A 24,295-nucleotide genomic window follows, 5' to 3' on the forward strand; every position below is an offset into this window, starting at 1 on the left:
TTAAAAATGGTTCGATTTCCGATGAACTCCTCCCTATTCTGCATCGCATTAAAAACTGTCGATCTGTTAAAACAACAAAACCCAATGAAAAATAACCAGTTGCGTATTATTCTACGTCCACATCAACAACAATAACGTTAAGTGCGACTGGCTCGCGTCCGACTCGCACAGTACGTTCGTCGCCACCTCCGCATCAATACGTCGCCGCGTCGCGTGCTTAAAATGGCGGGCGTCCCGGACGCCGCGACGCCCCGCATCGACGGCGTCGACGATAGTGGCGCACGTTATTGAACAGCTGTTCTCGGAAAATGGTGCACGACAGTATGACGTTGTCCTGTGCACGGTGTACCCGTCTCGGTGTTGTGTGATAGTTATGTAGTTTATTTATATATTATTTAAAAAAAAAATATGAGGAGGCAAACGCAGAGCCAGTCGCAGCTGCACATTGAGCAGAGCGATGAGGAGTGCACCACTTCATCGCCGGTAGGTGTCAAATACACGCAACCCTTTGTTCAGGATTTTCACGAAAATTGGCTGGTTTTGTTTCGATGTGGAATTTACATCGTAATAGCCGCAGACTTCGCCTTTTATCGATGTGTTTTATTTATTATTCAATGTCATTTTTAATTGTGTGCGGCAGCCTGGTGTCGTAAGACTGGCCGATACTTTTAGAACGCTTATTATGTAAGGATATAATGTTAGTAGAAATTCAAAATTTTGCTATAAAGGTTTGTTTACCTTCAGGAAACCTTAATTGCTTTTTTTCTAAAAGACAGAGTCAAAAGTGACACAAATTTTAAAGTATTCTTACTTGTCTTACGTTTAAGTCGAAACTTCATGGTCAACTATGATTAATTTCATTCTTTAAATAATAACTTTAAACTCATTTTAAAACTATTAATTATAAAAATGGTTAATCAATTAATAAAAAATAATCGATATATTAATTAACTAGCGTAGGTCATCAACAAACGCATGAAAACAAGTATTGCCATACTTAAATTTTAAAAGTCATTGGGTATCAGTGTTATTATTTAAAAAATATCATTTATATATGGAAATAATAAGATAGATAAGATAAAAATAAAGTCAAAATAAAATATCAAAATAATGATAAATATTAAAATTATTACATTTATTATAAATATGTTCAGTTAGACCAGCAAATGGTAAAAAATAATGGTAAGGTGATTATGAAAACAATGTTATCCGTAAAAAGTATAATTAATATTAATAGCTACAGTTATTAACAGTGTTATACACCGCACATGCATAACATTTCGCTGAAATCAATAATTTATGATAACAATTTTTTTGAGTAATTCAAACGTCGTTTCGATAATTTGGCCTTTGATAGAGCATTGAAATATCCTGTATACCATAAACGAATTAGCAAGGTCGCTATTTGCATACAGTGCTAAATGAAATGTTTGATCTTTCTAATTGACATGTAAACCGATGTTCTTACTTATTAGCACCTATTCCGCACTATTTTTCCCATGTGAAAATTAGTCCATTAATACAGTACAGCAGTTAATTAGTTTTTTATGTAGATTGAATAAATATTTGTATTAATCTCCACTCCTTGCATAGTTGTATGATTTATTTCAGTAATATGATTATCTATATTGACAGAGAAACATAAAATTCATTTAAGTGGTACTGTAAAAAGGTTTTTACTTATTTTTGTTTACTTCCATTAGACTGGGTTCCTAAGTTCATAGCAAAGACAGCAGTACTGCTTGGTATTTCCAAGTGGTAATCACTAGAAACAAATACAACAGTGATTCATCCTAGTTCACCTTTGTTTATTATTTGACCTGATCGTTTGCATTGTTAGCCAGTCCAGAAATACTAAACTGTAGATAAAGTAATTGACTATCTCACACAGTGACAGTGAGTAATAAAAGATTACGTTTAAAATTCTACAGACAAAAACGAAAGTAATATTGCTTTAGGTGTTCCGGATGTTTTTTAAAGTTTTATTATCGTGACTAGAATCATAAAATTTGCAATGGTTTCACCAGTACATTTAAATATATACGTATGGTTGTCTGACCTACTGATAACAATATGTATGTAAATGACTTTTTTATTGGAGGCGCATTCACCAATTAAAATCAATGAATACCATGGTTTGTTTAATGTTTTTTGTTATTAATTTATAATGACATATTATGCTCAAAAGCATGAACTATATGTTGGTATGAACTTCAATATTAAAGATTATTGATGAACTTGAGTTACAAAAAGTTATTTTCATATTAGAATAAAGAAATGTAAATTTAGACATTAAATTTCGTATGAACGTTGATTCATTTTTTTATTTTTACTTATTTTAAAAATAGAGCTGCTTACTTGTTTGAAAATAAATATTACATTAGTATTTTTCAAAAAATTGTTCAAAAATTATCAAATATGGTATCAATTTCAGTCCCAAATTTTGGAACGGGTCCAGTCGGATAGGGTGACCGTGACTAAGCCCGAAGAGGATCGAAGACGACGCACCATAATAGTTGAAAAGAAAAATGGGTCGTACGGCTTCACCCTCCAAAGTTATGGCATCCACTACAAAAAAGAGCAGGAGATCGAAATGATCACATACGTGGACTACGTGGACTACGATGGTCCGGCCTACAGAGCCGGCATGAGGGAAGGCGACGTCATACTTTCCATAAATGGCACTGACATGGAGAAGGCGGACCACAAAACTTTGGTCAACTTCATCAAGAACTGCGACACCAGAATGCGAATGGTTGTGCTTTTCGAAGACTGTGTAAGAAAGGTATAATTTCCATTATATCATACTTACAACTTTGTGTGTACCTTTAATTTTAATAGCCTATTAAGTTTATCAATGGCCTTGTGTTATAGGTTGAGCTCCACATGAGGTACATTCAGTTGCAGCGAGTGCTGCAAAGTAAGATGGCCGAGCTGGAGAAGCTTTGTATTCGAGAGCGTCAATTGTTGGAAGGAAAATGGAAAACGCACAGTCTTCCAGCCAGGAAAAAAGCGTCACATTCCAATAACGGTGACCCGCCCACTCCCACTCAGGTGTCATACTCCTATTGCAGACCAACTGTTTCAACTGAGGACGTTGCAAAGGTGCAACACAAGCAGCAGACTCCACCCTTGGTATTCGCTTACCAGTACTTGGATTCCAGCTATCGTTATTTGTTGCATCCGTCGAACAGTAACAGTGGTGAATACTTGTTGACGTTCGAGCCACCAAAATACAAAACAGAATCGCACAATGTCATAGTTAAAACGCCCTGCGAACCGTCACAAAGGCAAGCCCGCGGAAATCAAACCAACAGTATGGAAAAACCAAAGAAGTCCCACGGCCCGTGCCACGCGTACACCGGCCACCTTTGCAACCCCTGCATCCAATCCAACACAAACAACGGAGACAACACCAGTCTGGAAGCGTACGATTTAGCTAGTCCATGTTGTGATCCACATTGCGTGCCATCAAGACGTCGAAGCTCACGTCAAAAAGACAACCGAAAGAGAGACTCGAAGACTGAGGAAACACAAACGGACCCACAACCTGTTAGATCTCGTCCACATTCCCAATCGTCGCAGACTCAATCGCAAAACGTTCATTCATATTCCGCACCTAGACGGTATTTCCAAATAGGTGCCGGATTGGTCAGTCAGTGTAGCTTGCACTCGTGCACATCCAGCGAACTGAGCGCTGTGGTACCGACAACTGTCGGTGACAGTTCCGCCAACAGTTACACAACCTCCTTAAGCACCGACACTCTCTACTGGGACGGGTCCTGTGATACAACATCTAGACAATTAAGTTTAAAATCCAACAAACACCACCAACAAAGGTACTCCCAGCAACCGCACGAACACGAACCAATTTACGTGCAGTACAGCCAAGTCAAACCCAAATCGTGGGATAACCTAGCGACGAAATCCATAGGCGGCTATGGATTCGGCTACGGATATCTCGACACATCATCGAAATGCTCGTCCAAAATGAACGGTCAAAGGCACAAGAACCAAAACACGCAGTACGTTCGCATAGACAAGCACTACATGCAAAACCAAGCAGCGAATCCACCCCAGTACACGCCGCACACGCACCGAAGACATTTCCAGCCGACCAAATCAACCGAAAGCTTATTATCCGTGCCTAAATATTCCAATGAAGCTCTGTCCGACTCTAGCGCCTCGTGCGAATGTCTCGAATCCGCCTCGCCGAGTGCGGACACCGCTGAGGCGAGGTTCTTTCAAAGTCCACGACAGAGCGTGGTCAGTCCGACTGATCCCAATTTTGGATATTACAGTGCCAGGAGATCTTCCCGTAGCGAATATCCGAAAAACGTTGTATCTACAAGCTCAGAAGCGACCAGGCTGTAAACCATAGATTTTTATATCGAAACAGAATTTTGTATTTTTTGCTAAATATAAAAGTGTGCTTTATAACGTAGCAGGTTTATTTTTTAAATCGATTTGCATTAAACACATATTTATCGGGACTTAAGCATCGACTTAATTTCCTTGCTAGTTATAACTTAAATATACATTACAGATATCAGTAAATAAAGGAATAATCGTAAAATTTGAATTATTATTGGTAACTTACCAATGATAAAGTTTTATGAATATGCCTTTAAAAAGCCTTGTACTTAAAATACATCGAGGTTTAATTAAATGCTGTGGTTTAGAAACGTATTCATGTTGATATTGTTGTTAAGTCCTTTATATCGTTTTGTATAATTTTATTTATTATTTAATTAATAAAACTATTATAATTTTATAGTGTGAATTCTACTTTGACAATAAAGTGCTAATTTCAAGTATTGTACATAAAGTTTTTAATAAATTTTGTTCAAAACAAAGTATTTCATTAATTCCTTAGCAAATTATTTTTAATTGTCATTTCAAAATTGTATAAAATAATATGAAATTGTTAATACAAATTAATGCTACAACGTATATTTTGTAACAGATGAGATGATTACATTCTATTCAAATATTTAAATGATTACTGTAACACGTATTTATCAGGACGTTTAAGCATGTTCTTAATTTTCTTAGTCATAAATATACATTTTCAGATAACCTTTGATAAGGGGTAATCGTAAACTGCTAAATACATTGTCCAAAAAAATTTAAACCCAAATTTTGTTTTATTTTATTTTAAATGAGTTTTTACAAATTCTTGTTAATTGCATCTGTGTTTATTTATCATGTACACTATTATAATGTTGTTATTGATATGTTTATATAATTTTATTTATTGTTTACGAAAAAATACTTATTACTAACAACGAATTAACATAATTTAATTAGCAAGACAAAACAAAAATTATTAAAGAACATAAAGTATAATAATACTCTTTTTTATAAACTTAAAAACATCGAATTAACATAATTTAATTAGCAAATGACAATAAAATTTATTTAAGGTGGTAAAGTTTAATTTAATATTAAGTTCCGTAACACTCTAATTTGGTAACAGTTATAAATCATATTAAGAGTGTTTACTAAAAATAATGTATTATTATATATTAGTATATAGAAAAACTTTTGAAAATATTGCAACAATACTATTTAAAATAATTTAAGACATTTTAAAGAAATAAAATTATTTTAATTAATTTTGCCCTTAATTATTTTGTTAAGATAATTTGTATTTTTATTTTTTTTTTCATAACATAATTATATTGATTATTTTTATAAAAATATCCATAAATGGTATAAACAAGTTCTATAAAAATGCTTTTCAAATTTATTTAAATTCATTGAAAATAATAGGTGGTAAATTGGATAATATTTGTTTATCCTGAATATATTCTAGAGTGCTAATAAATTATGTTCCATACTTATAGTTAAAAAGAGAAAATTAATTTAAGGTATTTTGAAGAAATAAAATCAGTTTAAATTTATATATTTTTAGTTGCGTGTTTTTATTGTCTCAACTTTTTGATTATTATATTAATATTATATATTTTTATCAGGAAGCTTCACTATAAAATGGCCCAATCGTTAATGAATCTTACTTCATACTTTTTAAATTAATTTACAAATAAATAGGGAAGCTAATGTAAGATTTAAAAGATTTTAGAAAAAGTGACATTAAATATTTACTTTTTAAATTCATACATATATTACAGCTTTGTTAATGTATGTATGAAATTTAATTTTATGATAGTTTTAATATGTTACCTATATTATTAAAACAATAGAAATAAATATATTAACTGTATATTAAATTTCATTTTAAAAAACATAACATAACACTTTCTAAATACAACATGTAAATTAAATTTTATAATACATGTGCAGTTACAAAGGGAAGAATATTAATTGCATATAGAAATTAGTATATATAAATAGATTTTTAAAATTTATGGTTATTGTTTATTTTATTTTATAAATCTATCAATCAATTTATTATTAAAACAGTAATAATAAATATACTAACTGTATATTAAATTTCATTTTAGGAATACCTATTGATTTTTTAAATACAAAGTATATAGTTAAAAAGAAAGAAAATTAAATACATATATAAATTAACATTTAATATGTTTTCAGAATTTATAATTAAAAAAATAATAATTATTAATAATAATTTTTATTTATTAATAATTTGCATATGAATATATTTTTATTATTAAAACGGTAACAACAAATATATTAAGATTATTTAAATTTTATTTTAAAAATATATCTTTTTATTTTTTAAATACAAAATGTAGTCAAAAAGGAAGAAAATTAAATGTAATTAATTAAATTAGCTTAATTTTTCTATTTTTTTTGTCAAAAAGGAAATTGCAGATTTTGCCTTTTGATCATCATGACACTCGTTAATCTGTTATTAATCAATTAATTTAATCCACAAATAATTTTCACAAATTTTCTTTATTAAAACACATAACAAATATATTAATTTAAATTTTATTTTAAAAATATAAAATATTTATTTTTTAAATAAAAAATGTACATTCGAAACGGAAGAAAACTAAATGCATATAGAAATTAGCGTTTAATATATTTTCAAAATTGATGATTATTTTTGATTTTATTGTTTTAATTTTTACTTATTTATAAGATGATATGAATCAATATATTTATACTAATAACAAACATACTAACATCATTTAAATTTTATTTTAAAAATAAAATAGTTGTTTATTTTTTAAATACAAAATGTAAGAAATTAGCTTTTAATATATTTTCAAATTTGATGATTATATTTGATTTTATTGTATTAATTTTTATTTATTTATAATTGTATATGTATCAATATATATTTATTATCAATATATAAATTGCATATTAAATTAAATTTTTTAATGTATTATTTTTTGAATACAAAATGTACAGGTAAAAATGGAACAAAATTATAGAATTTTGCATGTATTAATTTTCATGAATTTGTTATTAAAGTAAGTAATTATTAAGTAATACATTTTTATTTTTATCTGATGTACAGTTAAAAAGGAATATAATTAAGTGCTTTTACAAATTACACTTAATATACATTCAAATTTAATGATTATTTTAGTAAAAAAAAAAAATTCTTTAATATTATTGCTTCATGCACAAACAAAGCAATACATAGAACATAAATAATAATAATAATAAGATAAATAGTTTTCTATTGGATAAACACAATTTAATCTTCCGAATAATATAAATAAATGATTAATTTAAATTTTAAAACTATCCAAAGGTGAGTATAATAAATAAAATATAAAATTATTTATGTTTAAAACCACACGGATGTAGAATTAAACAATTTTTACACTTCCCATCCCATATTCAAAAGAAAACCGTTTCCTAGGTGAAATAAAATTGTAAAAAAAGTAAAAATCAGAAAATTTTTAAATAAACAACTAAAATAATGAAAAGAGAAAAAGCGCTTGTATGGTAAAATCGAAATCGGATTTTTAGCTGATCGCACAAATGTATTTTGGAGTCGACATAGTGGCAAAAACCACGCGGGATAGAAGTAGAAAATAAACCAAGAGAAGGGCAAAACCGGCGTACGGAAAAAGCTCGCGGGGACGTGGAAACGGCAACTTACACTCAGTTTCGCTGTAGTGGCCCCACTGTAAATTACGGTGTTGTAAAAGTGTGTATTATCTTGTGTGTTTTGTTCGGACATTAATCGAATTAAGTTGGGCCCAATGACGAAATGTCAAAAAGGAACATCGCCTATGTGAAGCCCGCCGAACCGAGTTTTTTACGTAAATTGAAGGAGCAGGCTGGTTACGTCGAGGGACCCACTGTTGACACGAAAGTAGGTTATGTTCCCGTCAACTCAAACGGGGGGGGCTGCCGCTGTCCCGATAATTGTTTTTTGATGTTTTCTTAATGCCGGCACGTCGGGTTTCAGCGGGAAGACTTGGGACCGGTCAGGGACGAGGATTTGGAAGACGGCGCGGACGAACTGCCCACCGTCGTCGTGCTGAACGAGGGCGATTTGACCGCCGAACAGGCCGCCCAGGAGAAGATCAGACAGGAGAAAGGTCAGTGTTTGTTGTTGTTCTACCTTTATTGTCATTGTTTTTTGACACGTACGTTCGGACGCACCCTAACCTCTAGCAGGAATTTACGATTTTTACATAAACAATTTTCGGTCGAAAGGAATTTGTTGCAAGCAGGCGGCGTCTCATAAATACGAGTCGGCTGTGATCGGCAGGCGCATGCGCGCTGAAGACGGCGCCAATACGAAACCGCGAATTTCTTAAATTCAACATTTGAATTTTAACGTCAAACTTCGGAACAACTTTTTCACACACACCGGCAAAACGGGAACGCCGTTTCGTCACCGTGTTGGTTGTTCTCGGCTGAACACACGATTTGGGGTTGAAATGTTGAAAATTTCATAAAACGATTCTCCACTGTATTTTTTACCACGTTGTAACGTAACGCTGACAGAGGCGCACTTATGGTGGGCGCCGGGAGCGCAACAAGGACGGAATCAACGGGACACGTGATCATTTTAGCTCGTATTAAGACTTTGGAAAGGCCGAGCTTACTCCCCTTTTCACGAAAATGGTTTGGTCTATTATGTGAAACGGTATTTTGCTCTCCTTGACTACTCTGATAAAATTTTCTTGGGCGGTCATTATTAATAAAATTTTAGCTAAATTTTACCATTTTTTTCTCAAAAAGGAAATTGCAGTTTCCCATTTTCAGGAAATTGGCTTGGTCCTTTTTGAAAAATTCTAATTTGCCCTCTGAGCATCATGACACAATTTTCGTTAATCTGTTATTAATCAATTAATTTAATCCACAGACAATTTTCACAAATTTTCTTTAAAGGCAGATTATGATTTTTCCAAAAAAAAAATAATAAACTGAAAAGACAATGAATTGGACATGCATAGTTTCAAATTTATCATTACACCGTCAAATTTTGAAGACCCTGTATAACTCCATTTTTATTTCCACGTTTTCCCAATAAAACTACAAAATATTCAATTGCTCATTCGCAGCAACAAATTCTCATTATTATTATGTAGTTAAATGGGTCACAACAATTATTGTTAACAACCGATAAATAATAATTAAATTATGAAATAATCACCGCTCTGGAATTGCTGAAAATTTTAAGCAGACTTGCTTCAATGGAGTTTTAGCTCGGGAGAAAATCAATAATTTCAATGTTTATTTATATACCACTCTATACAGGGTGCTGTACAGCCCAACGGAACCGACTTGCCTAGCAACAGTTTAGTGCAATCTCCAGTAAAAATTGCTAAAGCTTTTAATAATTTTATATCCAAATTTGGTCCTGTTATAAATTACCCAGATCTGGTGGATGTTAATTAACGTTTTATACAATGTACATAATTGGTTCTATTGCTAATTAATCTCCGAGAACATGAAATAATTTTGATGTTCTTGTAAATTTGTAATGAAATTATTTTAAATGATGATTAATTAGTTTTACTTAGGTTATACTTAACCGTATTCAAATGCGAAAGTTATTACATGTTATTTTACCTTTTCACTTCAGAATGTTATTATGGAATATGGCCGTCAAAGTGAAGATAAAATGGATTAGAAATTTATTTAAAACTCTTACGCTGTGAATTTCAATCCAAAACTTATTAAAACGTTCTGACAGTCGAATATTTTAATATAAAACCTACGACACTGTTTAAGGTTGACAAATTAAATATTTAACGTGAAAGGCAACAAATAAGTTGGTATATTTCGAAACTTCTATTAATTCTTATTTTTGAATAATTTAAATTCGAATTTTATTCATATTTTTAAACGTCCAAACATTTTATTTTGTGTATGTAGTTCAAATATTTGGTAAACAAACACAATAAACAATAAATTTTCATTCAATCAAGCATTGTTAGTGATACATAAAATTTTAAATATTTAGGTACCATAAATATTGACGAAAAGTTGTAGAATACAAATTTTGAAAAGGTTAATTTGAATATTCCATATATTGAACAAATATTCGAATACTACGAACTACAAATATAATTTTAATCCATATTTAAAAAGACTGTTTAAATAATAAAATGTTTACTACAGATAATAAAACCTTAGTCACTATTGTTTTCAAAATAGTGCCAATAATCACATATTTAGATATTAACACTTACGACATGACAAAAGGTGTTTATGATAATCATAAGGTATATAAAATAAAAATGAATACTTACGTTGGCATGTAATTTGTAATTATTCACTTAATTAGTTTATAAATTCAAAAATAATTTACTTAATTGAATTCTGTGAAAAATAATTTTCTCTTTTCTATTGTATTTTAAAATTGAGGAAATTTTTTTACTTAATTTTATTTACTAAGGAATATATTTAATATAATGCAATTAATCTTTATCAAGTTGAGTGTGTATGGGTATTGATTTTTTTATTATCATTAAATAAAACAAATTAAATAATTGTTAATTATTATAAAATGATTACTAGAAATATTTTGCCCAGGATATTCTAATTATATAATTTTTATTAATTTTATCTTTCTTTAACTTATGTAACAAAATTTTGTGTTTTCTTATTCCTTAACATAATGTAAGTAATCGTAATAATACTAAAATAATAATTTATAATGTTAAGAATTAATAAATTAAATTTATATAGATCTTTTTTCCATGAATAAATAAATAAAACATAATTAAATTAATTTTTTATAATTATAAAATGATTAGGATAAACAAATTTTTCCAAAAGGTACAAATCATAATTTTTATTAATTTTACTTCCAACCTAATTTTATAAGAAAATGTTGCACCTTTAACTATATATTATTTAATGTAATGTGGGTGTTCATATTCAATCTATAATTATTATTAATAATGTTAAGAATTAATAAATTAAATGTATATAGATTTTTTCCCTAAATAAACAAATAAAACAAAATTAAAATAATTTTTTAATTATTGTAAAATAATTAAATTTATCTAATAAATTTTAATTACATAATTTTTATTAATTTTGTCTCATTTTTTGTAAAAAAGTGTATTTTTAACTATATATTCCTTAGTAGTAATCAGTAAGTAATTATAATCCATCTAAAATAAAAATTAATAAATTAAATATAAAATATATTTGTAATAAATAAAATGAAATTTAAATAATTTCTAATTTTGGTACACAATGAAAAAATTCTGATTATATGATTTTTATCAATTTTCATCCCTTCTTATTATTATAAAAAAATGTATGTGTATTTATCTGCATATAATTTAATGAAGTGCAAGTAGTTATAAACAATTTAAAATAATAATATTAATAATAAGAATTAATAAATTAAATATTCATTCATTTTTCATCATCATTAAATAATCAAACAAAATTTAAAGAATTTTCAGTTATTGTACTTATGCTAAAATAAATAATTAATAATTTTAAAAATAAATAAAACAATTTAAAGAATTTTAATTATTGTAAAAAGGTTACGATAAAAATATACTATTTATTCTAATGCAAATAAGTTCAATTATATGATTTTTGTTAAGTATATCTCTCATATAATTTTTTATAAGAATATTTTGTTTTTTCATCTATATATTTTTTGATCTAATGTAAATAATCTTAATCAATCTAAAATATCAACAAATTAAATTCATATAGTATTTTTCCTATCAATAAATAATTAACAGATTTTAAATAATTTAATAAAATTTACCTGATTATATTATTATTTTCACCAATTGTAATTCGCACTTTATTTTATATAAAAAAATTTGTGTTTTATTTATATACCATTTAATGTAATGCAATATTCATAATTAATTTAAAATAATAATTTTAATATTAATAAATTATTACTTCTTTAAATTTATATGGATCCAAATTTAAATGAATACGTTGAGAAATTTATGCGAGAAATTCTACATTACAAATAATCTCAATCAATGAAAAGTAATAACGAATAGTTTTAAGAATTAATAAATTATATATGTATTGGATTTTTCCATCATTAAATGAATGCAATAAAAATTAAATAATTTTTATTGTTGATTGATGTTCTGATGAATATCTAGTTTTTATTAATTTTGTCTTGTCTGTTTTTTATATAATATATTATTTAACATACTCCAAGTATTCTTAATAATAATTACTTAATTAAATTTTTATTTTTTTTTTCAATTAATTGTTAATTATTGTAAATTGTTACTATGAGAAATGTACTCAGCGTATACAAATATTTTATAAAATTATTTTCTCCTTATTTCATTCTATAATTTTTGGGTGTTTATTAAATATTTTTCAATACATATGTTGCTACTGAAAACTATGAACAATACGTTGACACATCACAAAGTTATGCACAACGTTGTGCCACATTATAAAATCTTTATGAACGTCTAAAATTGCCACATATCAAATGAAATTAAATAAAAGTTTATTAATATATTGTAATAATATGTCATTAACCTTACAACAAAATTATTATTATTCTTTGTTTTATCACCAAAATTAAATCTCGATAAAATCTTAACCAGTTGTAAATTATCGTCTTAATTTTCGCATCCCTGTTAAAGAAACTAAAAGGTCCGCAAGCCGTTTTTCACTTGACAACATGTTTTCAACGTTTAATCGGATGGATTCAGTTTATTATTATGTTAATTGCGATAAATTACGAATAGTCGCAGCCAGTTGAACTGGATATTACCACATTTCTTTGTCATGTCGATATTAAAACATTTTCGAAATTGATTTAAGTGTCTTCGGATAATCGCACCTGAATTAATAGATAATTCTCGTAAAATTTATTTAATAGGCGTCGGTAAAGTGTACAGGTGCATCGATTCACAAATATATTTGTTTAAAACGATCACTGTGACATTGTCGAATGCTTTATTTCAGAGGCTGAAGAAAAACCGGCAGACCTGAATTGTCCGATAGTTTTCAAAGCCCCAAAGAAAAAACAAACCGACCCGAACCAACCCTCGAAGAGGCCATCCGACTCCGGCGACAAGAAGTCCAAGAAGCAGAAGAAGAACACCAAACTCCTGTCGTTTGATGCCGACGAGGAGGACCAGTAATTTTCAGGACAACGAGGCGTAAGTGAACAATTTCATCACAAATATGTTATCCACATTTAACGGGGGGGTAAACGCAATGAAATACACGTCGCCAAAATCAATAATGTTCCAAAGAATCTGGCTCGATACTTTCGGATTTGAACATCCCGAACGGCGAGTTGCGGGTTCGCCTAGAAATAAATAAATTGTGTCCGGCCGAGGAGAAATTCTTCTGCGCCCGGCACCGATCCGGATCGCGTCCAGTATACGGAGGATCCGAAAACCGTCGTCGTCGGGAACTTTTTTTTTTCGTCCCGGATTTTTTTCTCGCAAATCGAAAAATGATCCACAGGATAAAGGCTAGTGGTGAACGTTAAGAAAAAGTTACTAGATACAGCGTGCACATGAACAAAATGAGGTTCGGGCTAAACCATTTCTTGAACCCGGGGGGTGTCGGTCGAATGTGGTTTTTTCATCGGGCGAGGTATCTGAAGAAATGTTCGTCTGTAATGCAATAATCCATAATTTCAGGATTGTGGATTGTTAATTATTAAATTGCGGCGTTCAATTTTGCCATGTTACTATTTTTTTCTGTTTATACATATTATTATGAAAAATTATTTTGTAAGCGATATAAATAGAATCTGGTAATGCTTGTTTTTACTCTTTTGTCTGCTTACAGTGTAGACATGATTATTGTTTATTTTTGTTAACAATATTTTGTCAATGATATTTTTTGGTTATTACCAAAAACGTGTAAACTTTAAAAAGCGACAAAATGGCTATTATTATAAATAATTACGATTAACAAAATTAACAAACAGAAAAATATTAAATAAAATAAAATTTTTCTTATCAGATATATTGTGATAAAGCCAATTATAAACGGGGCTCGTGACACTAATGATTTTTCGATCAGATTTAAGTCCCGAACCGATGATAATCACAATTGTTGTAAAATTCTATCCCTGCTTACGTAATGAAAAAAATTTAAGACATCGCGGAATGGAGAGGCTACGTCACTATTACGGTCACGTGACGTACCGTTAGACGCCATATTGGCAGTTCAGTATGACTCGAGGGGTTAGGACGTAAGTTTGCTTTTCTCGGATAACCCATTTCCGATTGAGTCGCCAATTTTCCATTGAACGGGGAGTTAATTGTGCGTTGGACGGGTGGATGCGATAAAACACGGCGACAACAGTTTTGAATATCGCGGGTTTGGATTTTAGTTCGGGTATTTACGATTGTCAAAGCCGTCTATTGGCGGTGCAGATGTTTTGTGTCTGTTTAATGTGATTTTCCATGTGATATGGCGGGAATAACGAGAAATTAAAACGTTTTATGGTAATTATTCGTCCCTGTTTTTCACGCGGAATATGTGGCCGTTTTGCTCACCGATTTCCACGAACCAATGGAATAGTCATTAATTTTTTTAGACAGTGGCGGCGTTGGTTGTTCTGGGTACTGTTATCATTTTTAGTCAGTGGAGGGGTCCGCAAAAAGCTTTCGAAACCGTTTGGGAGTTTTCTTATTTCAACGTTTAAAATATTTAATTCATAACATATTTAAAAATCCCTAAAAAACAAATACTAGTGGTTAATTAGTTAGTGATTTTAGGGGAAACACCTCACAATTAAGACAACCACCCTTTCATGAAGTGAAGGCCACCACTGCCTAAAATGTCAAAAGTACCTAAACATTGCCATTCCCACAACTGTCACAATTACTATAGTAACTTCTTCAGTTTACTACTGTTTTGTAATTTAAACACATGATATATTTACATGTATCTGTTAATAGGTCTCATTCACTTTGGCTATGGCAGAAACAGTTAATATGGGGGAAGTCGAAGAATTGCATTCCAAAGAAGATGGTTAGTTACTTAAATTCCTAATATGTAAATAATTAATGTTTGTAAATTTTAGGTGCTATAGTAAATGGTGATGTTACTAGTGATGTAGATATGGAAAATGAAGCTAATGAGGAGATTAAAAAAGTGAGTCAATCTGAGGAAATGGAAGTGGATGACCCCAGCTCTGAAACCACAGAGACCAAAGAAGCTAACAGTACACAAGTAGAAAGTAATGGTATGGATGACAGTGTGGAGGAAATCAAAGAAATTGAGGACAAGGAAGAAGAAAATATTAATGATGACGAAGAGAAAGATGATGATGATGATGATGAAAAAGAGGAAGAGGATGAAGATAAAGAAGATGAGGAAGATGATAATAATCAATCAGAAAATAGTGAAAACAATTGTGACAGTGTAGATAATGATAATGATATTGGGGGTGAATCAAATAGTGATGAAAAGGAAGAAACAGGGGATATTGAAAAAGCTAGTGATAAAATTATAATAGAGGAGATTTCTGAAAATAAATCAGTGGATGGTGATGATGTACATGAAATAGATGATAATGATGATCATGACGAATCAAGTCAGGCTAGTAGTGTTCCCAGTAAAACTGCATCTGAAAGCAACACTAATTCTGAAACAATTGAACTGAATGACTCTGGTGGTGAAGATGATGGTGATGTGATGATAGTAGACGTGCCTAAAGAAAATGGCACAGACAGTAAAAAGGTTACAGAAGTGATAGACTTGGAAACTCCTGAGAAAAAGGAAAAACCAAAAGGCAAGGACGTGACACCACGTAGAAGTTCTAGGAATTTAAATAAAAGCAAAAGTTATTGTGATGAAAGTGATAAAGAAGAGGAGGTTAAACGTCAACATTCTTCTGAAGAATCAGACATTGAAGAAGTAACACCACAAGATCCTTTAGCTGTGAGTGATGCTGTCACTATAGAAAGAATTCCTATGAAGAAAACACCATCGTCGACAATTGTCGTAAAAGACACAAAACGTTTAGTAGAAATTGCGGCAAAATCTAGCAACACAAGTAGTAAAAAGGAACCCACTCTGGTAATTATAGACACCAATTCAATTTTGTCAGGGAGAGGGGCAGTTCCAGTTAATAACAAACCTACCATATCTACCTCTGCTTATACACCAGTGCTTCCAATGGCTTTGCCTGCACAGGGTATGTACCCAGCCAACATGAGAGCAACTATAACGCCTATTCCATCTACAAACAATGTATCGAAGTCAAGTCCTGTCTCTTCAATACCAGCAGTTTCTACACCATTGTTGCCTACATTAACAGATGATATGTATGTGGTGGAAGCACCATCATTTATTGTTCCATACGTGTATGAAAAACCTCCTGTCAAAGATTTCAAGGAGTTTCTCAGCGATTACATGAAACTGATCCAGCAACAAATCAAGGAAGAGGAAGAGGAGGAACGAAAAAAGAACAAAGCCAAAAATAGGGAACCCAGTCCTGAACCCACTCCCAAAACAGACAAGTCGAAAAAGAAAAAAGGCGACGACGACACCGATTACAACATAGATGAGGAAAAAGACGTCGACTCTGAAGAGGAATCCGCCAAAGTATTGAAAAAAGACCCTAACAAGCCCTCCTCGTATTTTGACAGCCCCCTAGGTAAATTCTTCTCCGGCATCGGCTTCAACCTGGTACAGGAGTACGTGCAATCCGACCTGCTCAGGCAGCAGAAGCGGAAACGGGACCGCGAGGGCGGCCAGAACAAGGAGACTGAAAAAACCATTCACTCCTTGATCAAAAACTTAGAATTCAGCAAGGAAAACAATGAACCGTTCAAGATGCAGTTGCGTAAATGCGAACTGTGTAATTTCAAGACTGAATCGAGTCTCGCCCTCGCCTACCATCTGGAAACACCCCACATGAAGAACTTCGTCTATCGTTGCAACTTCTGCACGTACGAGGTGCGCAGCCCCCACGACATACTGTTCCACATGGAGGCCGAACACACGGTGCGGGGCCACCTGGAGCGTGCGCCCGCCTTCCATCAGTGTTCGAACTGTCCATTCGAGGACAACCAGAAGGGCAAGCTCTCCAGGCATTTGGTCGCGTGCACCAAGAAGTTCAAGCCCGAACGAAATCTCGAGCCGCCGGTCGATTGGGAACCGCCGGCGAAAATACCGCGAGTGCCTAAGATGCGGCAACAGGGTCTCAACGCCACGGCGGCCGCCTACCAAGCGATGTCGAAGAATTCACAATACCAGGTAATTATCATGTGTGTTTTGCTATTGATTTATTGAATGATATGCCTTTAGAAATAATGGAGGTATTTAAATTTTCATTGAATATATTGAACATTAAACATCAAGTCAAGTCAATAAAAATTGAAACAAAAAATGACAGGATTGTAAATCGTATTATGAAATAATTTCCTTACATTGTATGTTACAACTCTTATCTACCTTTAAAAAATATATACGTAAATACTACACTTTAACTAGATCAGATGCACAGAATTATTAAAATAGTTTATAAAATTATTATTAAATTGTAAAAATAATCGTAGTTATTTTCTTTGAAAAAAATTGTACAGAGCTATAAGAAATAATAATGCTTATAAATGTATTAATATTTAATTGGTAAATTGCATTGTTGATCTTTCTTATACTTATTTTTTTTAGTTTATAGATTTTTTTATAATTGAAAAGTAGAAATGACATAGATAATGTTTCACTTTTCTCTCCTTTAACTAGGCCAGAAATATAAAATTTCGGAAAGAGTCTAACACACTTTAAACATTATAATGATGTGATTTATTTACAGTTATACAATAGTGCAACAAACAGCTATTCATAGAGATTAATTCTCCTAACATATATACATTGTATGTTTATCCGGAATGGAAAAAGGCATTTATTTAAAATTTTGGTGACAATTATTAAAATTTAATTTCAGATTTCAAGGAACATCAGTATATTTTTGAATTTTTAAATTTTACGTGTAATTCCGAATACAATGATTATACCATACCATATCATATCCTTAAATCCAATATCTTTTGAGTTAATTTTTTTCTAAAAATTTTTGCATATTGATCTAATTAAAATGTATATAAACTCGCCCAGTTTGATGCTGGAAAATTCATTTTTTTCATTCACGTAAACCAAAGACTATTCTATGAAGAACCATTATTTGTACTCTCAAATTTTGTAGTGTTTGTTATTTACATTCGATTTTGTGCATCTTAAAACATCGATAATTTTGATTATTAGGAAACCTTTCGATTGACATGAGAATTTCTTATTCATAAAATGTATATTAACAGAGATTTTTCCAAAAATGTAATGTTTATTCTGTATCAGGGACACACTACCCTCAGTATATATAGGAAAATGAGCATTATTTTTACATTTTTGGTAACATCTATGTTAATATTCATTGTATGTAAAGAGAATACTTATCCCAATTTGTAGGTTGTTTAATGTTCACTTCAATTAACTGCTAAAACATATATGGTATTCCTTGAAAAATATATTATTGATGTCTTAAAATTAAAAAAAAATTAAACTGTGTAACGAACAATAATGATTTCTTATAAGATGGTCCCTGAATAACGTGTTTGCCAAAAATCATTTTATCAGTAAAATTTATGGTTTTACAGACATTTGAGGTTATCAACCTGTTAAAATTTTTGAAAAAAATTAATAAGAAAATCAAGTTATAAAAATTTCAAATCAAATCATCAAATCGTTGTATATGATTAAAAAACTTAATTTAAATTCAGTATTATTAGAATTGTTTAAAGCCTTTATATATTTTGATTTATGTAAAATTAAAATAATCTCCATTGACAAAAAAAAACAAAATAAGTTACCTAAATGTGTATACAGTAGAGAAAGAGTTTGATCCATCTGAATGCTGAAAGAGGCATTATGTGCAATAGAGACAGTAAGTCTGCCACCATGGGACAGATTTCTACTGTCTCTGACATGTACGATGTCCCTCTCTAAATTCAGACAGATGAAACGCTTTTCCTACTGTATATATTCAGGTAAATTCAAGTTTATAATTATTAAATCCCAGTAAATTTGACGTTAACACTAAATAATTTAACTGGTCTGACACAAATATTTTTTATGGATCATTTAGTGTGTTCCTTTTAACCATATAGTTAACATTTTTATATTTTTTCTGTCATCATTTGCAGTTCTTATCGAAGATGCAACTGCAGAGTACCCAGCAACCGGCGGTGTTCAACAGAGGCCGCGGCCGACCGCCCACCATCACCAACACCAAAGTCCCACCCGTGTTACGATCTCCCGGCATGGTCTTCAGCAAATCGAACATGAGCGGCGGATCGGTCCTGGTACCAACAAATTATCAAGTCAGTGGCAATCAGGTATATCAGGTAACTAATTTATGTGCAAGTAAACGAAATGGACAAACCGAACGGACTAGACCTCCCCAAACGACCAAGGAACTTCGCCTCCAACCACAACGCATCGCAATGCGTGCTTGTTTGGTGCTTCGTCGCATCATTCAAACACTGATTATGATGTTTTGTCGGCCGGATGGGGTTCCGGTTGAGGTGCGAGTCGGTTCGGCCCGCGACTCTCCACTTGAATTTCGATGAACTGATGAACGCTGATTGTGTGTGTTAGGTGGTTGGAGGACAGGAGTTAGGGGGACGACTTGGCAACCCTGGCCATATGAGTTTTGTCCCCAATATACCCTCCGCCTCTAGCTCCCTCGCAGTCCAGGTACGCTAGTGGCATCATCCCGCAGCTGCCCCCCAAATAAAATCAAAATCTGAATGTTACTAATACTTTTTACCCGTTCTTCTTGCTTGATTGTTGATGGTTGTTATTATTTGTTTAACTCAACCGTTGTTTTTACATTAGTTTGGTTTGATTTATGCAGTTCCATTGTTTATTTATTTGCGATGCAGTGGTCTGTTTTAAGTAAAGTTTTATATTAACAAGTTGAAGGTATATTTTTAGACGGTACGATGCCGGACTTAAATATGTCTTTATTACAGTTTCACTAACTTTTTTCTTTCTTTACGCTACAAATACATTCTTGAAATATTTTTATTAATTTATTCAAACATTCGAATGTATTTACGGCGATTTACCCCCTGTTGATCCGTTTTCTTTTGCTTGCATATCCTCAATAATTATTAAGACTAGAGAATGGCTTTAATTGATATTTATTGTATTTTATTGAACACACTAACGCTTCAGTGTAGCCAGAACGTCTTAATATTTACATTAATAAGTTCTTTATTACAGGAAAAGAAAAAGTAGGAAAGGTGTATCAATTTATTTATCAATTGTTTCCAGGGTTGGCAAAAAATTTTCTCAGGTGACAAAACTGCGAGATTTAAATGTTAATAATAGTTGTATTATAGGTTGGGATTTTTTAATATTGCTCATTTTTCTATACAATTTTTTAAAAATCAATCTGATTAAGTCACTAATTATATTAACACAATTATCTAGTTTTTATTAAAAATACAACAATTTTAGATATGTTGAAATTGACACAAAAATATTATATTGTGAAATTAATTCTTTGATTCATTAATTTACCTTCTGATTGAACATTTAAATAGTTCATTTCTTTTTCTCTTAAAGAAAATTTTCGTAGTTCGAATACATATATTGATTAAAATATTTCGGAATGTACTTAAAATATATTATTCAAATAAAAACTGTTTCTATTCTCAAGAAAATTACAGACAAGTTAGTTAAATGGTACATTAATTCTAAATATTTAATCGGTAAATTGATTTGTTCAACCTGTCTAAATGTAAAATACATATTATAATTAAGGAATTTTATTATTTTAATAAAACTCATTTTTTCCAACCCTGGTTTATATACAATTTTAAAATTGCAATAATGTTGCTAATTATAATAACACAATTATCAAGTATTAAAAGTACACCTTTCTCGTTGGTAACCAAACAAATCTTAAACGGCACGTTTTCTTTTTTTCTATTTTAGCAACCCAGCACGAAGAAACCATTACATCAGCCCAGCATCTCGATAACACCCCTGCCCCGTTCAACGACCTCCTCATCGCTGTCGAATGCGGCCGGTTCGGGAACGGGCGCCGCCAAACCGGGCGACAACAACTCCAAAAATTCCTTTGTGATATGCGAGATCTGCGACGGTTACATTAAAGACCTCGAACAGCTCCGCAACCACATGCAATGGATCCACAAAATCAAGATTCATCCAAAGATGATCTACAACAGGCCGCCACTTAATTGCCAGAAGTGTCAGTTCCGATTCTTCACGGATCAGGGTCTCGAAAGGCACTTGCTGGGCTCGCATGGACTTGTCACATCAAGCATGCAAGACGCCGCCAATAAGAGCAAGGACTCCGGACGATGTCCAGTGTGTGGAAGGGTAAGTAACTCCATTTGCCTCATAATTCACACGTTCAACATTAGTTTAGTTATAAGACTTGGGATTTAATTGTGGTTAATTTCTAGGTGTATCAGTGGAAGCTATTGAACCACGTGGCCCGCGACCACAATATGACGCTGAAACCCGCTCATCTGTCGTACAAGTGCACCGTGTGCACGGCCACGTTTGGCATGTATAAACAGTTCGAGAATCACGTATACTCGGCGCACAGCGTCGTCGCCAAACGAGCCATGGACAAGAAGAGCGCGTCAGCGTCGCCCTCTTCGTCTGCGGCGTCTGCGGCCAAGGATCTCAAGCCGTTGAAGATAAACGACGAGATCACGATCATACCGCAACCGCTGAAGACGAGCAAAGAAGGCAGTCCAAGCACGAGCAAAAGTAGGTAAAAACCAACCATTCACCACACACGCGAGGACACTCACTGACGTCTCTTGATTAACTGTTGTGGGTTACGTCGTTTGACCGAACGGATTTGTGTTAGCTGTTCTGTTGTAAACATTTTTTATTAAGGCGAAATGTACTGATTTTCAAAGATTTTCCAGGCGAAATTGGTGAGAGGGTACTGAGGTCTATGAGGGAGAAAGATTTATATTGACGACTCATCTCAGTGTAAGTCTGTCTGGCTCATACGCCTCCGTCCTTCTACCAGATTCTCCTAGTAAATCTTTAACAATCGTTATTTCAGTTGTTACAATTACATCAAATTGATGCATTTGTTGGACCCTCATAAAAAATGAGACAAAGAACTGGCTTCTGTCCATCACAATAGCTGACTGAATGCCTTTTGTAAAATGATGGTATCGTCATATCATTATTTTTTCCTTTTCTTGTACATACATAATTGATCATTGTGTATACTATTTGGAATTGGGGTTACATCATATGTGTAAGTGTAACTTATTTAAAGTTCTGATTGAACATATTTTTGTAATATTTATAATGTTTACAAAGACATTGTTTATTGTAAATATCATAAATTTTAATAGAACATAGATATTTTTAATAAAATCGATATAGATTTAAAATTATATCGCTAACTGTATATTTAAATAAAAAAATATTCGTTAGTTGTTAAGTGTAAATATAATTCTTACACAACCGACAAAAGTATTTTATGAGATAACTCTAATTCTAAATAATCATAGTAGAAAAACTGGAACATATTATAACCAAAAAAGAACAATTTAAGTACATTTGTATATGCTAATGTTATTCAAAGAAGACAATTTTTAATATATGATTGTAATTATTTTGAAATTTAAACAACATAATTTATTTTGAATGTTTGGAGACTAGTACAGTTTTGTTATGATGCAGATATATAAACCTCGAGATTAGAACATAGAGTAAATCAGTATAACTATGTTTTAGTTTACTCAATTTAGTTCTGTAAATTATTATGAACCTTGAATGTGTCGCAAAAGCGATTTTTTTACAGTTTATCAATAAAATAATGTGAAAAGACACTGGGATTTTTATTTAAAACCCCGTTCAATTCTTGATTTTCAGAAAATATCTGCATCTGAGACTTGCAGAACTGTGATAATCTTCATAAAGGGAACCGACTGCACTAAAACGATCTCGAGATGATATTACGATATCAGATTAAGGGCAGCATGAGGAACAAACTAAAAATGAAGAATTAGGAATTTATTTTAAAGATATATTTATATACATTGACTAAGTTATTTTATTTTTTGCTTAACTATTATTTAATAATGTCAGTTTGTTCTGTTCTAAACAACTCCAGCGTATGTTTAATAGTGACATTAAATATCCGTCCAAAGACCTCATGCTGCAGACACTCCCAAATATGTTTTGTTTCGCTTGCTTTTCTATATAGGTTTATGAATTAATTTGTATGGAGCCCTAGTTTTATTAACACTCTTGCCAAAATGCCAAACCCCCTGTATATTTTATAGATGAAGAAACGACCCCTGCGAGTTCAACTCGGGCAGAGAGATTGGCTCGACGCAACGCGATCGGCGGCGATGCTTGAGCTGCGTCGTGCGATGCGATAAAATTTTGTAAAGTTGATGTGTACAGACGTTCTGCGCGTATATTTTAATATATTTTTCAAAATGGCTGGACCAAGTCGTTTCACGATTGAATATGAAGCGCCTGTCTATAAATCATATTGTTGCATTATACTCTCAAATCTGTATAAGTACTATTTATTTATATGTGAAAATAAGACATGATTTTTTATGGTATAGGCTAGGCAGAAATTAAAAAAAAAACAAATGTTGCACTATTGTAAAGACTAAAGAATAGTATAGATTATGTGTTTTCTTTAGTAATTTTAGAATTGTTTTCAAATAAATAAATAAATAAATTGTGAATGTAAATAAGGATTTATTTGTTTATTTGCCATATTTATTTTTATATCAGTACCAATATCCTTTGTTTATTAAAATATTTCTGGAAATAAAAGTAGTGCTACTCTTTTCTACTTTGGTTTTTTTATTGCCTTTGTTACTTTTTACTCTTCTGGTCACAGTAATATGGCAACTTTTTGGGG

The 24,295-nt window shown here is 31.7% G+C and overlaps 3 protein-coding genes across 8 annotated transcripts; all 3 read left to right on the plus strand.

The window, feature by feature from the left end:
* The first annotated feature begins 152 nt into the window (after positions 1–152).
* Positions 153–4,856, plus strand: LOC109594587 (uncharacterized). Its single transcript, XM_020009805.2, has 3 exons — positions 153–483; positions 2,435–2,785; positions 2,875–4,856. Exons 1-3 carry the CDS (start codon positions 409–411, stop codon positions 4,372–4,374), a joined length of 1,926 nt encoding a protein of 641 aa, XP_019865364.2. The 5' UTR covers positions 153–408; the 3' UTR covers positions 4,375–4,856.
* A 3,308-nt stretch (positions 4,857–8,164) lies between these two features.
* LOC109594579 (uncharacterized protein KIAA1143) lies at positions 8,165–13,514 on the plus strand. Its single transcript, XM_020009796.2, has 3 exons — positions 8,165–8,269; positions 8,366–8,498; positions 13,336–13,514. The coding sequence occupies exons 1-3, from the start codon at positions 8,165–8,167 to the stop codon at positions 13,512–13,514; spliced, it is 417 nt and encodes a 138-aa protein (XP_019865355.2).
* On the plus strand, positions 13,392–24,226 carry LOC109606740 (MOG interacting and ectopic P-granules protein 1). Of its 6 annotated transcripts, none has more exons than XM_049963902.1 (8): positions 13,392–13,532; positions 15,297–15,369; positions 15,422–17,601; positions 19,545–19,745; positions 19,999–20,097; positions 21,346–21,753; positions 21,840–22,152; positions 23,697–24,226. In XM_049963902.1, the coding sequence occupies exons 2-8, from the start codon at positions 15,315–15,317 to the stop codon at positions 23,771–23,773; spliced, it is 3,333 nt and encodes a 1,110-aa protein (XP_049819859.1). In that variant the 5' UTR covers positions 13,392–13,532; positions 15,297–15,314; the 3' UTR covers positions 23,774–24,226. The 6 variants fall into 6 exon arrangements, with proteins under 6 accessions (XP_049819859.1, XP_019878834.2, XP_049819858.1 ...); XM_020023275.2 differs by lacking the exon at positions 13,392–13,532 and adding an exon at positions 14,559–14,840; XM_049963901.1 differs by lacking the exon at positions 13,392–13,532 and adding an exon at positions 14,559–14,840 and having other exon boundaries at positions 19,545–19,736.
* The last annotated feature ends 69 nt before the right edge of the window (positions 24,227–24,295 follow it).

Source organism: Aethina tumida, chromosome 2 (genome assembly GCF_024364675.1).
Source record: "Aethina tumida isolate Nest 87 chromosome 2, icAetTumi1.1, whole genome shotgun sequence".
Taxonomy (NCBI): Eukaryota; Metazoa; Arthropoda; class Insecta; order Coleoptera; family Nitidulidae; genus Aethina; species Aethina tumida.

Coding starts and splice junctions, on each gene's coding strand:
- LOC109594579 (XM_020009796.2), top strand. CDS start 8,165: ATGTCAAAAAGGAACATCGCCTATGTGAAGCCCGCCGAACCGAGTTTT. Junction 8,270..8,365: donor GACCCACTGTTGACACGAAA/GTAGGTTATGTT, acceptor GTCGGGTTTCAG/CGGGAAGACTTGGGACCGGT. Junction 8,499..13,335: donor GAAGATCAGACAGGAGAAAG/GTCAGTGTTTGT, acceptor GCTTTATTTCAG/AGGCTGAAGAAAAACCGGCA.
- LOC109606740 (XM_020023275.2), top strand. Junction 17,602..19,544: donor CGAAGAATTCACAATACCAG/GTAATTATCATG, acceptor CATCATTTGCAG/TTCTTATCGAAGATGCAACT. Junction 19,746..19,998: donor GTGGCAATCAGGTATATCAG/GTAACTAATTTA, acceptor TGTGTGTGTTAG/GTGGTTGGAGGACAGGAGTT.
- LOC109594587 (XM_020009805.2), top strand. CDS start 409: ATGAGGAGGCAAACGCAGAGCCAGTCGCAGCTGCACATTGAGCAGAGC. Junction 484..2,434: donor AGTGCACCACTTCATCGCCG/GTAGGTGTCAAA, acceptor TATCAATTTCAG/TCCCAAATTTTGGAACGGGT. Junction 2,786..2,874: donor TCGAAGACTGTGTAAGAAAG/GTATAATTTCCA, acceptor CTTGTGTTATAG/GTTGAGCTCCACATGAGGTA.